Source organism: Lissotriton helveticus, chromosome 3_1 (assembly GCF_964261635.1).
Source record: "Lissotriton helveticus chromosome 3_1, aLisHel1.1, whole genome shotgun sequence".
Classification (NCBI taxonomy): domain Eukaryota; kingdom Metazoa; phylum Chordata; class Amphibia; order Caudata; family Salamandridae; genus Lissotriton; species Lissotriton helveticus.
In genome coordinates, this window is record NC_136061.1 from 500,976,733 (window position 1) to 500,992,302 (window position 15,570).

Here is a 15,570-nt window from a genome sequence, read left to right on the forward strand (position 1 = left end):
GATGATTCTGGCTACAGGCTTTGGACCATAGTTGTTTCATATAGGAAAATAGTATTGGGGAGCTATAGTGTTGGGAAGTTGTAGGTGCGCCCCCAAACAGTCGATTATGGAGGGGGCACTAGAACAACCCCAGAGAAGAAGGGAGGGGAGGATGAAAAATACAACATTTGATGCCTCCAGACCCAAACTGCCCTAAGAAGCTTTTCACTGGTGGGGTAACAAAAAATCCACAATAAGGAGCCGAAGAGGGAAATTACCAGTCCGGACACCCTCCACTCATAAGCGACAATCAACAAAATAGACCTGACTGGTTAGGACATATTAATAATTTTTTCAGAAACGGGGGTAGGGTACTACTCTCTCCACTCAACTGCTGGCTTTAGTCAATTGCCTGTCACAACCAGTCCTAAATGTCCCACAAGAAATCTTTCAAGCACACGTATATCAGTCCACCCGTGAATATGTACCCCCTCTTTAAAGGTGTATGCAAAAAAGAGGGGAGAAGGTATCTCACATATGAATCACCGGAGGAGCTGCTGGTAGGTACTCACCAGTTTGCCCACGTCTCTCATCATCTGTAACTTTCTTACCCGTGAAAAGAAAAAGTAAAAAGTATCCAGTGTAAAACACAAGAGGTGAAGAAACAATTAAAGAAGAATATGCACAAAAGTGTGTGTCTAAACAACACCCCGTAATGTGAGAAAAGAAAACAACTTTTCTCAAACTCTAATTGAGTAAAGTCTCACATGTATAAGATACTAATTTTATTCCATGTAGTGAGCCTACTCAAGGTTAAAAACAAACTGCATGTTTCAGACCACTTTAGGATGGGCCAACATGTTTCATTGCCATCTTCTGTTACGGCAATTTCATCAGAGCTCGGGCCAGACTTCACCTCACTGGATTTCAACTTTGAACCATGGATGACAGGTGGTAACTCACAGTACTCATACTGGCTCCCCACCACTTATGGGGGTATCCTACAATCGTAAGTCCCCCAGCGGCACAATCCGTGAACGTTCGTATACCGCATTTACGCGTGTATACTGCTGTATCTCGGTAACAACCAAGAAAACAACTGTGTCTGTGTGTTTGTGTAGAAGGAGTGTGTTGCAGAGTAAATGCATGCTGTGGCTGAGTGGAAAAGGCTGAAGAAGGTGACCAAGGACACTCTGATGTACCTACAAAGGATCTTTGTGAATGAGATTTCAGTGACTGCATAGAGAAACAAAAATGCAAGAAAAGCTGGTTGCCATAGAACACTACCAAGCTCTCTAGGATAGTCAGCATCCACAATCCTGAAAACAATTCCCACCATAGATATTGGCCACCTTGGACTGCTGCCCAGACGAACATAGCTGGCTGCTTTATTTTGCCAGTAAGAGCCTTTGAGAACAGTAAGGGAAACAAAGTAGTCCACATATCAGGGCTCTAAAGATGTTGGGACAGTTTCCACTTATGGCTTTCTAAAGATTGCTGGTGCTCTCTGGTAGACAAGTGACAGGAATTCCATAAAAGATCATGTAAGGCATGTGTGGGCTGTACGCACAATATCTTCAATATGAGTTTACAAAGGGGAATGCAGATTTACTATTTCAATTCCACCTCTTCTTATCTTGGTAATATTGTGAAGTTGATATCTTGCAATCAATATTGGGATAACGTACCCATATGTGTGTGCAACACTTGTGCTGTGTTGTAGCCGCGGAAGCCCTAGATAACAAAGTAAGTGTTAAGCCTGATGGTGGAAACATGCACTCAAGTACCAGTCTCAATGTATGACCAATGTTGTGGTTGTGGAGTTGTGAAAGGGTGTAGACTGCAGCATAAAGTGAAGGATTCCTTCCTAATGCCATCAGGTGGCCATGAGGATATAGAAGGGTTTCCTGTGAGATGGGATTTTCTCCAGATCTGATGATGTCAGGTATCAGTAGTTGTCAGAACTGAAAACTATCCTTGAGATGTTACTGTAAGCAAGTCTGAAGATATTGAGAAAAGCCTAGCCATTGAATTTGAAATAAATATATTGTAGTGTTAGCCATAGATTGCAGCACTAGTATTATACAGCAAGATGATGCCATATCACTAGCATTATAAGTTGCAAAATGTGCTAGAGATTTCGACAGATATCTAGCAAGTTGAATGTCCATAATAAAAATCAATGAACATGTCCCGAGGTTTCATGTACCTATGACACCTCTACAGAGTCATTACCATACTACAATTGATCTGGTGTTTCCTGAAATTATTGAGTCCAGAACCATAAATCCAGAATTGGCCAGGTTCAAATATACACCTGTTAAATTTGTAGCTGGTGAGGATTAGGGTAAAATGACAGCCTGGCCCCATCCTTCTCGAGCCCCACAGTGGAAAAAGCTCTTCCCATTCTCAACATGCTTTCCTTGGATGTACCACCCCAACGCTCTGAACCGCAGCAATTACCCCAATTACATGTAGCTCCAGCTGTGCGCAGGTGGTAATGTTATCGGAATAGAGTTGGATTTTTGGTCCCAGAAGCAGGTCTGACATGTAGAAATGGGCCTGGTAAGCCTGGATTTGCATGTTATATTTATGTATATGGTATTTCTATTCTTCATTACCATCCGGAATTAGGCATTTTGGGCCATCATATCACCAAACCAAATAATGGGCAGCCCCTAACCAGGCCCAGTAAGGCTGAAAGAAACGCTAGGCAAGTAAAACAAATGGCATTTTTACCTATGTCTGACACAGAGTGCCATGCAGATAACACAATGGAAACCATCCGTCTCAAGTTACCTTCGGAAGAGGCTGACGATTAGGAAATTGACACGGTCCTCCAACAGGGGCTTCTGCAGTGGGATAGGGTCCCCTTCATAGGTGATCTTGTTCAGCAGCTCTTCCAACTTTTCCAGTTGCCGCCTCACTTGAAACAGACTCTCGGCCAGCAGAGTAAACCTACAGAAAGGTTTGCGACATAGTGTTTAGTTGTAATAATCGATCTGGTTATTTTGTATACTACACTACATTGAAAATATTCTTGGCCCAGGCATCATGTGACTTGCATTAAAGCTAAGTTCAACGAATGAAAAAATTGGTTCACCAGGAACACGTGATGTTGATGTAACCTAAAGTTTTGGGTAATTTCCATAGATTGAATTTTACACACCATTAAGAGCTGACCTGGAACTTCAAGGGGCCTAAAGTCTAGATGACATCAACGTCCTGCAATTAATTTACAGCAGGAGAGGCGACTGGTCTGTGGTAATTTGTTTTAACCAACTTTATTTGGACAATTCCTAACTTGATGATTGATCCACTGGTCCCCCCCATCAGATTATAATGAGTCTTTTAACAACAGTCTTCCATGCGTATTAGTGAGCGAGTGAGAATGTTTGTATAGTTCACTTCAACAAGAAAGGGGACATCTAAAATAATGTGTGCTGCCAATGTTTAATTAAAGATTACTTATCACCATTACTCTATTTGGGGAAACATCCATTACAACGCAGTCATTACAACGCACTACCTTTTCAACGCGGCTGTTACAGTGCAACAGCCTTTACATCGCATGCATTACAACGTATGTCACTACAACGCATTCCATTCAACATCTCCTGAGTCACTAGGCAAGGGTATCCACTCTCTCCTCTTCTCTTTGATATATACATGGAGGTGTTTACCCAATCCCTCAGGATGGATCCACAAGTTATACCCTTTGTCTCCCAGGGATTCAGGAACAAGATCGCCCTGTACACAGATAACCTCATAGTTTATAATGCTGATCAGGCCAAGACCATCCCCAGACTGGAGGAGTTAAATGATGAGTGTGGGACTTTTTCTGGGAATAGCATAAATGATGCCAAATCTGAGATCATCTGTAGGAATGTACAATATATCAGCAGGGAAGTCAAGATGGAACTTAAATACCTGGGTGCCTTCATAGTCCAGTTTTTGAAAAAAATCCCAGACCATAATCTGGGGAAGGTGGTTAAAAGTATTGATCAACTATTGGCTAAATGAAAGAATTGACCTCTAACAATGTATGGGGGTGTCAACTTTGTTAAAATGTTTATCTGCCAAAGCTGACATATCTGTTCAACCGTATCCCCCTTTCATTCCCTAAAAAACGTATATCAAAATTTCAAAGGAAGATCAGGAAAAGGAAGCTTAGCATTGCCTGCTCTTAGAATATACTGCAATGCTTTCAATTTAAGAACTGCAGGATGCTTTTGACCTCCCTGTACACCTCGGCCTGTGGCATGTTGTTGAATGCGATGACTAGCAACTTGGGAACAGCCAGGTTCCTGTACAGGTTTGGGGCCCCAAAAATAGTTTTCAAAAGTCTCTGAGACTGAAGCTCGGCCCTGTCATGCCAGGGGGAACTGACAAAGCTATACCTCAGGATCCTGAAGGCACCAGTACACACACTCAGATACCAGCTGAGGTCAGTTTTCAAGGTGGAAGGTTCAGCATGGCACGTTAGCCTGGTCCAGGCCATAAACACCCAGAGGATAGAGGAAGCGAGTTTACAACTAACACAAATTTCTTTTTCCGCCTGGAAGAAAACGGTGAAGAAGCAGGTTCTGGAAACATCGTTCGCTCAAGACATCAAAGCCCTCCTCCCTAAATGCCTTCTGTGAATACCGAAAGTCTTAAAGTTAGGATTTTTCTCAGTTTAGGAGTAGTAAAGTTAGACCTCTTAACTGTAGGACTCCTAAATGCCTTCTGTGAATACCGAAAGTCTTAAAGTTAGGATTTTTCTCAGTTTAGGAGTAGTAAAGTTAGGACTCCTAACTTTAGGACTCCTAAACTGAGAAGAATCCTAACTTTAAGACTTTCGGTATTCACAGAAGGCATTCTGGAGTTCTAAAGTTAGGACTCCTAACTTCTGTGAACACCGAAATGAGTAAGTGCCTTCTCTGAATACCAAAATGAGTAAGTGCCTTCTGTATATACCAAAATGGTAGTAAGTGTAGGATTTTGTCTTAAGTTCTGTGAATCGGGCCCTAAATTAGCCAATGAAGGCCAGCTCAGTTACCTGGGCAACAACAGAAGAGTCTGGCCTTGATGCCGATGTTTTGGCCCATTATAGGCCAATTTCACTTCTTCCGGCTTTGGCGAAGATCACTGAAAAACATGTCCATGGCGTCTTGTCGAGCTTTCTCGAAACTAACAATCTGCTCCATCCTTCCCAATCCGGATTCCGTTCTAATTTTAGCACGGAAACGGCGTTGTTGGAGGTCTCTGAGATCATCAGGGAGACCTTGGATGTTGGTGGCAAGGCCATGCTAGTCATGTTGGACCTGTCGGCGGCCTTTGACACCGTCCCCCATGAGGCGCTCCTCGCCAGGCTCTATGACATCGGCATCAGGGGGACGGCGTTCAAATGGTTCACATCTTTTCTGGAAGGCCGCCGCCAGACGGTCTGGGTTTCCCAGAGCTCCGCCGAGATGCCGCCTTTGGGAGTAGGGGTTCCACAGGGTTCTGTGTTGAGCCCGTCATTGTTCAACATCTATATGTCCCCTCTGGCGGCGGCGGTGGAGGCTTATGGGGCCCGGATCGTCTCCTACGCCGACGACACGCAACTTCTCTTCACATGCGATAAAGATCTAGCATTTGATGGAGAGAATATCCGGGGTTGCCTGGGCATGTTATTCGATTGGCTCCAGCGGAACAGCTTGAAGGCTAACTCCAGTAAGTCGGAGGGTTTATTCTTCGGCTGTGCCACTGACCCTGAGTGGCGGCTATGGTGGCCGTCTGAAATGTGCCCTCCCGCCCACTCATCAGTGGTCGCTAAAAATCTTGGGGTTAAACTGGACAATAAGCTCTCGCTGAGAGCGCATGTCCTGGGTCTGGTCGGCACCTGTTTCGGCATTCTGAAAATGCTCCGCAAGTTTCTTCCACTGCTTTCTGCGGAGCATAGGCGGATAACCGTCCAGGCGCTTATCGGATCCAGGCTGGACTACGCCAACGCCCTTTTTCTTGGCCTCCCTGACTACCTTGTCCAGCGCTTGCAGGTGGCTCAAAACTCCGCTGCCCGTGCTATCTTTGGTTTGCATAGGCGAGCCCGAGCGTCTGGGCTGCTGCAAATGCTCCACTGGCTGCCTATCCGGAAGCGGATTATGTTTAAATCCCTGACGCTGATGCACAAAGCACTTTTTGGCTCAGGGGCTGGGTACCTAAGGCGTAGATTGGCCTTCTATCGCCCAACCCGTTCGCTACGGTCTGAATCTCTTTTCACAGCTGTGGTCCCGCGTGTGAGGAAGGCCCGCACTGGGGGCCGTTCTTTCAGTTGTAAGGCCCCCCAGTTATGGAACACTCTTCCACTGGCATTACGCAGTACCCCCAATCTGCTTCAGTTTAGGAAGAACTTGAAGACGTGGCTTTTCAATCTTTAGTTTTTGTAGGGTGGGTCCTGCTTTGTCTGTCTTCTGTATTTGCTTTTATTGTTATGTTGTTCTGTATTGAGCTGCATGTGGAAAGCGCCGGGACACTCTTTTAGAGTAGCCGTGCGCTATATAAACCTAGTTTAACATAACATAACATAACATAACATAACAATAAGGGTGAAAGCTCAGCCCATAACTGTGATTGGCTGCAGCAACCCCGCCCCAGTCTTATTGAGAGAGCTTAGCTTTAGAGAAATGAATTTGCGCCAGTGCATCCATGAAGCAGAGAAATACATCACTCTGTTTATTTGCTTAGCTAATTGCTTGACAAACTCCAATCCAAGCAGTGATACAAAGATTGTTGCATCATATCTAATTCTAACCTCAGATGTATGACACTTGGCAGAGTTGCTGAAGTTTCCATATTAACTACTCGATCCACACATCAAACTCAATCTGCAGCCCCTCCCTCAAGTCCTGCTGGTCTGTGAAAACTCACTTTCTCTCTCACACAATCTGGAATGAAAACAGAGAGAAAATGCCTGAAATAGGATGCTTTAAAAATGTATTAATGCTGCTGTAAAACTTAAAGTGTGCTGATATGAATGTAAAATGTGAAATAAAAGCACTTATTGTGACTCTTTATAAATGGTCTACATTTCAGCTGATCAGGCCGAATTGTTGTACCAGTTGCAATGTTGCAATCGTTAACAAACCAAAGGTATGCTGTCACAGAGCCTCTGGATCATTTTGCAGTCAAATACTCCTGCTCCTGGAGCGGCCTCTGCCCTTTTTAGGTCTCGGCCTAGGCAGCGCATGCGCTGTCTCCTCGAGAGATGCTGTATACAGAATAGTGGGGAAAGCCCCGCCCCCTTTCCATCTATCTTTTTAATTGGCTTGTGGATTTGTTCTTTTCTAAATGCTGCCTTCTGATTAGTTTAGAGGCTGCTAGTCCCGCCTTATGGCAGCCATGTCTCCTTCCATGGCTATTAGACTCTTTACTGCATAGTTGCTGAGCACTACTTTGTGCCCCTGTCGCCCCTCCCGCTGTCTGAGCCTTCTCTCCCGCCCCCCCATATCTCATGGTGAGATCACGGCCGGGGGATTCCTGTGCCACCCCTCCCGCTGTCTGAGCCTACTCTCCCGCCCCCAACACATCTCATCGTGAGAATGAGATCACCACCACGGGCCCGGGGGATGGCCTCTGCTTGTGTGGGAAGTGTGAGGGCACTGCGTGTTATCACCAGCGCGGGCTTGTGTTCACGCTATTTAAACTTTTAAACATTTAAACCAGCTCCGGAACCCTGTGTGCTGCACTCCTGACGTCAGGAAAGAGCCGCACTGGGATTGGTGCCCGCACGGGGGTTGCCCGACAACAAAGGGCTCGTCCCGTAGAGGAGCTGCTAGAAATTCCAGGTAGAGCAAACCCGACCTCCCCCCCCGTTCAACTTGGCAAGGGGGAAGAGTCTGGGTGAGTCGGCTCTCAGACATTGGCAGTGAGAGCCGGCTTGCAGGAGCTTGTTTTCTTTACTTATGCCTGCACCTCCTGTTTCTCGCTAGAGACGACGACATGCGACATGTTCGCTTCTCTTTTAAATTCTTAAGTCTCTCCAGCAATGCGTGTGGCTGGAGATACGACCGTCTATTCAAGCGATCACAGTTTTGGGGCCGATCCAGAGTCGGCTTCGGAGTGCCTTGCTTTCTCAGTAGTTAAAAAGACACACCAGTGTCCCCCACCGGAAACTGGCTTTGCATTATTTGCTGCAATCACCAGCCATATGGAACGTCGTCCAAAAGGTAACATGCGTGGCGTGCAAATGTCAATATGTCAGCAGGTTTGAATAGCTAAGGAGTTAGGCTCCTTGGAATATGGATTAGGCTGGACCTTATATATACCAATAAACACAACAATTGCCTAAACCATTATTGATTTCCAAATATCGACTTGAGGGTCAAACACAAGTTCCTTTTGTTTAAACCGGTACTTTTATTTATACCTTCTAAGTTTTGGTTCTTTTTTATTCTTTTTTTATCACATTTCTGTATGAAAAGAAAAAGCTGTATATTCCATATAACACTTGCAACAATATATGACTACATTTACAAACACTTATTTACATTCCACATAATTACTAAAGAAAAATAGACATCATACATCCTACATACAACACTTTATACAAACAAACAGTATATATTTGTGCCTTTAAATTTAAATGATTAAATCTATATCCAAAATAAAGGACAAAGTCAAACAAGCATTTACAATGCAATGGTCTCGGCATCATTAAAGGAAGAGCTATTGGCATTGCTCATGACATTTCTTTTTTTTCTTTAAATCATAAACAAATGACATTGTCATTTACATTGCCAATACACAGCACTCTGCACTCAACAGCACACAGCACTCTGCACTCAACAGCACACAGCACTCTGCACTCAACAGCACACAGCACTCTGCACTCAACAGCACATAGCACTCTGCACTCAACAGCACACACCGCTCTGCACCTGCACTTACTGCTCTGCACACTCACTCTGCATTCTGAACTCACTACTCTGCACACTCACTCTGCATTCTGCACTCACTACTCTGCACTCACAACTCTGCATTCTGCACTCACTACTCTGCACTCACAACTCTGCATTCTGCACTCACTACTCTGCACTCACAACTCTGCACTCACAACTCTGCACTCACAACTCTGCACTCACAACTCTGCACTCACAACTCTGCGCTCGCTACTCTGCGCTCACTACTCTGCGCTCACTACCCTGCACTCACTACCCTGCACTCACTACCCTGCACTCACTACCCTGCACTCACTACCCTGCACTCACTACCCTGCACTCACTACCCTGCACTCACTACCCGGCACTCACTACCCGGCACTCACTACCCGGCACTCACTACCCAGCACTCACTACCGGCACTCACTACCCTGCACTCACTACCCTGCACTCACTACCCTGCACTCACTACCCTGCACTCACTACCCTGCACTCACTACTCTGCACTCACTTCTCTGCACTCACTTCTCTGCACTCTGCACTCACTACTCTGCACTCTGCACTCACTACTCTGCACTCTGCACTCACTACTCTGCACTCTGCACTCACTACTCTGCACTCTGCACTCTCTGCACTCACTACTCTGCACTCACTACCCTGCACTCACTACCCTGCACTCACTACTCTGCACTCACTACCCTGCACTCACTACCCTGCACTCACTACTCTGCACTCACTACTCTGCACTCTGCACTCACTACTCTGCACTCTGCACTCACTACTCTGCACTCACTACTCTGCACTCACTACTCTGCACTCTGCACTCACTACTCTGCACTCTGCACTCACTACTCTGCACTCTGCACTCACCACTCTGCACTCTGCACTCACTACTCTGCACTCTGCACTCTCTGCACTCACTACCCTGCACTCACTACCCTGCACTCACTACCCTGCACTCACTACTCTGCACTCACTACCCTGCACTCACTACCCTGCACTCACTACCTGCACTCACTACTCTGCACTCACTACTCTGCACTCTGCACTCACTACTCTGCACTCTGCACTCACTACTCTGCACTCACTACTCTGCACTCTGCACTCACTACTCTGCACTCTGCACTCACTTCTCTGCACTCTGCACTCACTACTCTGCACTCTGCACTCACTACTCTGCACTCTGCACTCACTACTCTGCACTCTGCACTCTGCACTCTCTGCACTCACTACTCTGCACTCACTACCCTGCACTCACTACTCTGCACTCACTACCCTGCACTCACTACTCTGCACTCACTACTCTGCACTCACTACTCTGCACTCACTACTCTGCACTCTGCACTCACTACTCTGCACTCTGCACTCACTACTCTGCACTCACTACTCTGCACTCACTACCCTGCACTCACTACTCTGCACTCACTACTCTGCACTCTGCACTCACTACTCTGCACTCTGCACTCACTACTCTGCACTCTGCACTCACTACTCTGCACTCACTACCCTGCACTCACTACCCTGCACTCACTACTCTGCACTCACTACTCTGCACTCTGCACTCACTACTCTGCACTCACTACTCTGCACTCTGCACTCACTACTCTGCACTCTGCACTCAGCACTCACTACTCTGCACTCACTACTCTGCACTCACTACCCTGCACTCACTACCCTGCACTCACTACCCTGCACTCACTACTCTGCACTCTGCACTCACTACTCTGCACTCTGCACTCACTACTCTGCACTCTGCACTCACTACTCTGCACTCTGCACTCACTACTCTGCACTCTGCACTCCCTACTCTGCACTCTGCACTCACTACTCAGCACTCTGCACTCACTAATCTGCACTCTGCACTCTCTGCACTCACTACTCTGCACTCACTACCCTGCACTCACTACTCTGCACTCACTACCCTGCACTCACTACCCTGCACACACTACCCTGCACACACTACCCTGCACTCACTACCCTGCCCTCACTACCCTGCACTCACTACCCTGCACTCTGCACTCACTACTCTGCACTCTGCACTCACTACTCTGCACTCTGCACTCACTACTCTGCACTCTGCACTCACTACTCTGTACTCTGCACTCACTACTCTGCACTCCTCACTACTCTGCACTCCTCACTACTCTGCACTCTGCACTCACTACTCTGCACTCTGCACTCACTACTCTGCACTCTGCACTCTCTACTCTGCACTCTGCACTCACTACTCTGCACTCTGCACTCACTACTCTGCACTCTGCACTCACTACTCTGCACTCACTACTCTGCACTCTGCACTCACTACTCTGCACTCACTACTCTGCACTCACTACTCTGCACTCACTACTCTGCACTCACTACTCTGCACTCACTACTCTGCACTCACTACTCACTACTCTGCACTCTGCACTCACTACTCTGCACTCACTACTCACTACTCTGCACTCTGCACTCAGCACTCACTACTCTGCACTCACTACTCTGCACTCACTACCCTGCACTCACTACCCTGCACTCACTACTCTGCACTCTGCACTCACTACTCTGCACTCTGCACTCACTACTCTGCACTCTGCACTCACTACTCTGCACTCACAACTCTGCACTCACAACTCTGCACTCACAACTCTGCACTCACAACTCTGCACTCACAACTCTGCACTCTGCACTCACAACACTGCACTCTGCACTCACAACTCTGTACTCTGCACTCACAACTCTGTACTCTGCACTCACTACTCTGTAGTCTGCACTCACAACTCTGCACTCTGCACTCACAACTCTGCACTCTGCACTCACTACTCTGCACTCACTACTCTGCACTCACTACTCTGCACACTCACTACTCTGCACTCACTACTCTGCACTTACTACTCTGCACTCACTACTCTGCACTCACTACTCTGCACTCACTACTCCGCACTCACTACTCTGCACTCTGCACTCACTACTCTCTGCACTCACTACTCTGCACTCACTACTCTCTGCACTCACTACTCTCTGCACTCACTACTATGCACTCACTACTCTGCACTCACTACTCTGCACTCACTACTCTGCACTCACTACTCTGCCCTCACTACTCTGCACTCACTACCCTGCACTCACTACTCTACACACTCACTACTCTGCACTCACTACTCTGCACTCACTACTCTGCACTCACTACTCTACACACTCACAACTCTGCACTCACTAGTCTGCACACTCACTAGTCTGCACACTCACTACTCTGCACACTCACTACACTGCACTCACTACTCTGCACACTCACTACTCTGCACACTCACTACTCTGCACTCACTACTCTGCACACTCACTACTCTGCACACTCACTACTCTGCACTCACTACTCTGCACTCACTACTCTGCACTCACTACTCTGCACTCTGCACACTCACTCTGCACACTCACTCTGCACTCACTACTTCACACTCTGCGCACTCTGAACTCACACTCACCTTCTGCCTCACAGAGGGATGAAGTGAGCGCCGTTCTACTGGGCAGACCTGGGGTCGGGCGTGATGGTCACCAGGGGCGCGCACGGCTTATAGAGCTATACCGATCAACACAATATTCTCCGGGGTGCCATCCATCTACCGCAGTAGCAGAAATTAGTTTGAAAGCATTGTCGAAGAATGCAAAAAAAGCGCCTCATTTAGAAGCGATGAACAGAATTCAATTTTTAGAGCTCCCATGATGTGAAAACAATTTACAATGTACTGTGAACAAACTATTTACGAAGATAAAATATTAGTGAGATAGGTAGTAATCCTTATGCATATTGCCAGATAAGCAGGTGCACCAATGGTCCTCTACACTGGAAAGTCATTTTGAGGAGGTAAACACTTCTCAGAAGACAATCTCCTTGACTACAGCGGACCTGCAACAGTGTGCAAAATGTCATGACATTTTGTGTTTATGTACGCTGCTGTATAGATATTTATTGCCCTAATTTCTTTTCAGTATTAGAGGATATCTTTGAAAATACAAGCCTATTATGGAAGTGGATAGAAATGATTATGATCATCGTGGCTAACACAAAGGTGCAGTGAGGAAAGTGAGTGGCAGATATCGCCACCTCATGGTAACTGAGTATAGTGGGTCCAGTGGTAGCTTGCACAGCCACGTTCTTTCACTCCGTGTCCGGACTTTGACACTGTGGAATGGGGTTCAAGTCCCAGCGTCGGCTCTCCCAGAGATTACAAAAAAACATGCTGATCGAAAGAAATAAAATTAAACAATACCGATTGGCGTGACGAGGATAAATCCATGTGCAGTGCACTGCCCCCTTGCCTTGTAGACACCGCAGCCCAAGAAAACATGATTGACGGAGCAAAACGGTGGTCTAATTGTCCATAGCCAAAGTATATAACAAGCTGAGGATCAACAGGCGTGAAAACAGCGTGGTGGGCGCGCAAGTGACGCAGCGTGGGCGTGCACATCAGCTGAAGATCGCCGGAGAAGACACCGAGTCTGCCTGCTGCCGTGACTGACCCGCTGGAGGGAAAGAGCCCGGTGAGTGGGGGTAGAGGGTGGCAGAGAGTGAGTGGGCAGAGAGGGAGGGTGTGTGTGTGTGTGTGTGTGTGTGTGTGTGCGCGTGTGTCTGTCTGTCTATGTGTGTCTGGGGTGTGCCTGCCTGCCTGTGTGTGTGCGCGTCCACAGACCCTGGTAGGCTCGTGCACCGCTCTGTCCTCCCTTGAGAGCGAACTCAACTGCAATAGGGCTCGATGCCGAGCCCTAAAAAGGAGCAAAAGCCACCAAAATGTGATCAATTTCAAAATTAGCAAAAGTTAATTTGCACTATCAATAGTGTTTTTCGCTCCTTCAGTTGTGCCAACGCGTTTCAAATCCAGGAAAACCAATTCCCGGATTCTCATCAGGGCTTTGTCACTTTTCTGTATGAAGTGTAAAAAACAATAAAGTTTTATTTACAAACTTAAAATTACTTCTCTCTCTCTGTATTGCACTAAAAAATCTAATCATGTACCTGAATAAATGGGGCAGCCGGAGCCTTCTCAGTTTGTAATCTAGGCTCGAGATGCGGTGTTCTCAATCCGTATTTTGGGAAAGGAGATTCGTTTTATTCAATTGGAATTTTAATTCACTAAAAGGGAAGAATATTGATATATCTATAATGCTTGTTGTTTTATCACTTTCTGCTTAGAACATTCAAAAACACTCTTACTAGATCGTACCTCTATTTATGCGATTGAGGTCACTATTTCTAAAAGGTCGTGCAAATCTTTATTTCTGGTCGGAAATCTACCGAAAAAAATAAAAAATCCTATTAGGATTACTTAAATCACAGTCATGGATTTCAGCCGCTTGTAGAGCACAGCGTGTATAACATACCTTTTACAATGCTCTGTCTGGCTGACAATGTTCACTTTTGTGCTGAGCCTCTCAATTAAACACTGCTTCGTTCACGCGGAAACTTCCGTGAATGAATCTGCTCGCAATCATAATCAGGTTCTTCAAACGGGGCCCTGCTCGCTATGACATCCAGGCGATTCCTAGAGCGCAATGATATTTATTACATTTTTACTCAAATTCCGCGATCTCTTAGCAGTTATTCAAAAAGTGACGATTTGGAAGGAGACAATACCTTCCTCGCCAACTCCAACGGCAGCAAACCTTCTCTCAACCACAGCCCTGGCCTTCTTGGAAGCGAAGGATTTAGCTCTTTGTGCTGCCCTATGGGATTATGGGACATGTAGTCCCATTGTGTCTCGCTGTTCCCCATTTAACATAACATTTACGGGAACTGCTCATTATATTATATATAACACTCGAGTAGTCTCCTTACATTTAATAGAACTGCTCATTCTATTGTAGAGATAAATAAAACAATGTCATTCATTTTTATCTTATCGAGCATGGGCATGTATAGATATGTGCACAAACTTTACTACTGCCCAATACTGCTTCAACTGAATCAAAAGAGAGTACAATTGAACATGTGTCAACTCGAAACTGTGTCTTATAATCTAGATATTTCCGACAAGCTATTCAATCCTGTCTGCGTGCTATTACATTTCAGAATAAGGTATGCTTCTTTTTGCAGCAACACTCTGTCTACATCAGAAGGGCGCTTTAATGGAGTCATAGTGAATAAAATTGACCATTTGAAGTAATTTTCCCCATGTGCTTTTTCAACAAAATGTTCTACCATAGGAGCTGTAATGACTTTCTTTTTTATCCGGGACCTGTGTTGGGTAATTCTCATATTGATTTGCTGGTTTGTCTTTCATATGTAGATCTTCATGCAAGGGCATATTATAACATAAACAGTGTTTTTTGTTTTACAATTTGAAAAACCTGTATGTTTCCATTTTACACCTAAGTGATTAAACTCATTTCCTTCAATAGAGTTAGGGCAAGCCACCCAATTCCCACACTTGTGGTGTCCCTCCACGGGTTTCAGGTTCCATTGAGATAATAAATCTGTTTTTGCTTTCGGTCTTGTGACATCTGCTCGGACAATCTGTTGTCCTATACTTTGATTCTTTTTATAGGCAAAAATAGGTAGTGGAAAAGGACATTCCAGATCCTCAAGGAGGTGCCAGTTTTTAAGTACCGCCTGTCTCATTCTGTGTGTATCCCGTCCGTACGTAGTTACACAAACCAGCCTGTCTAATTCCTGCTTCTCTTTAACCTGAAGGAGGCGTACACGCGGTGTGAATCGTGC

The 15,570-nt window shown here is 46.0% G+C and overlaps 1 protein-coding gene across 1 annotated transcript in view; it reads right to left on the reverse strand.

Moving 5' to 3' along the window:
* LOC144823261 (signal transducer and activator of transcription 4-like) overlaps positions 1-15,570 on the reverse strand; it is a 754,354-nt gene that overhangs the window by 492,283 nt on the left and 246,501 nt on the right. The window contains exon 8 of the mRNA XM_078681615.1: positions 2,779-2,937. Within this exon, the coding sequence (XP_078537741.1) occupies positions 2,779-2,937 (159 nt within the window). The remainder of the gene's footprint in view (positions 1-2,778; positions 2,938-15,570) is intronic.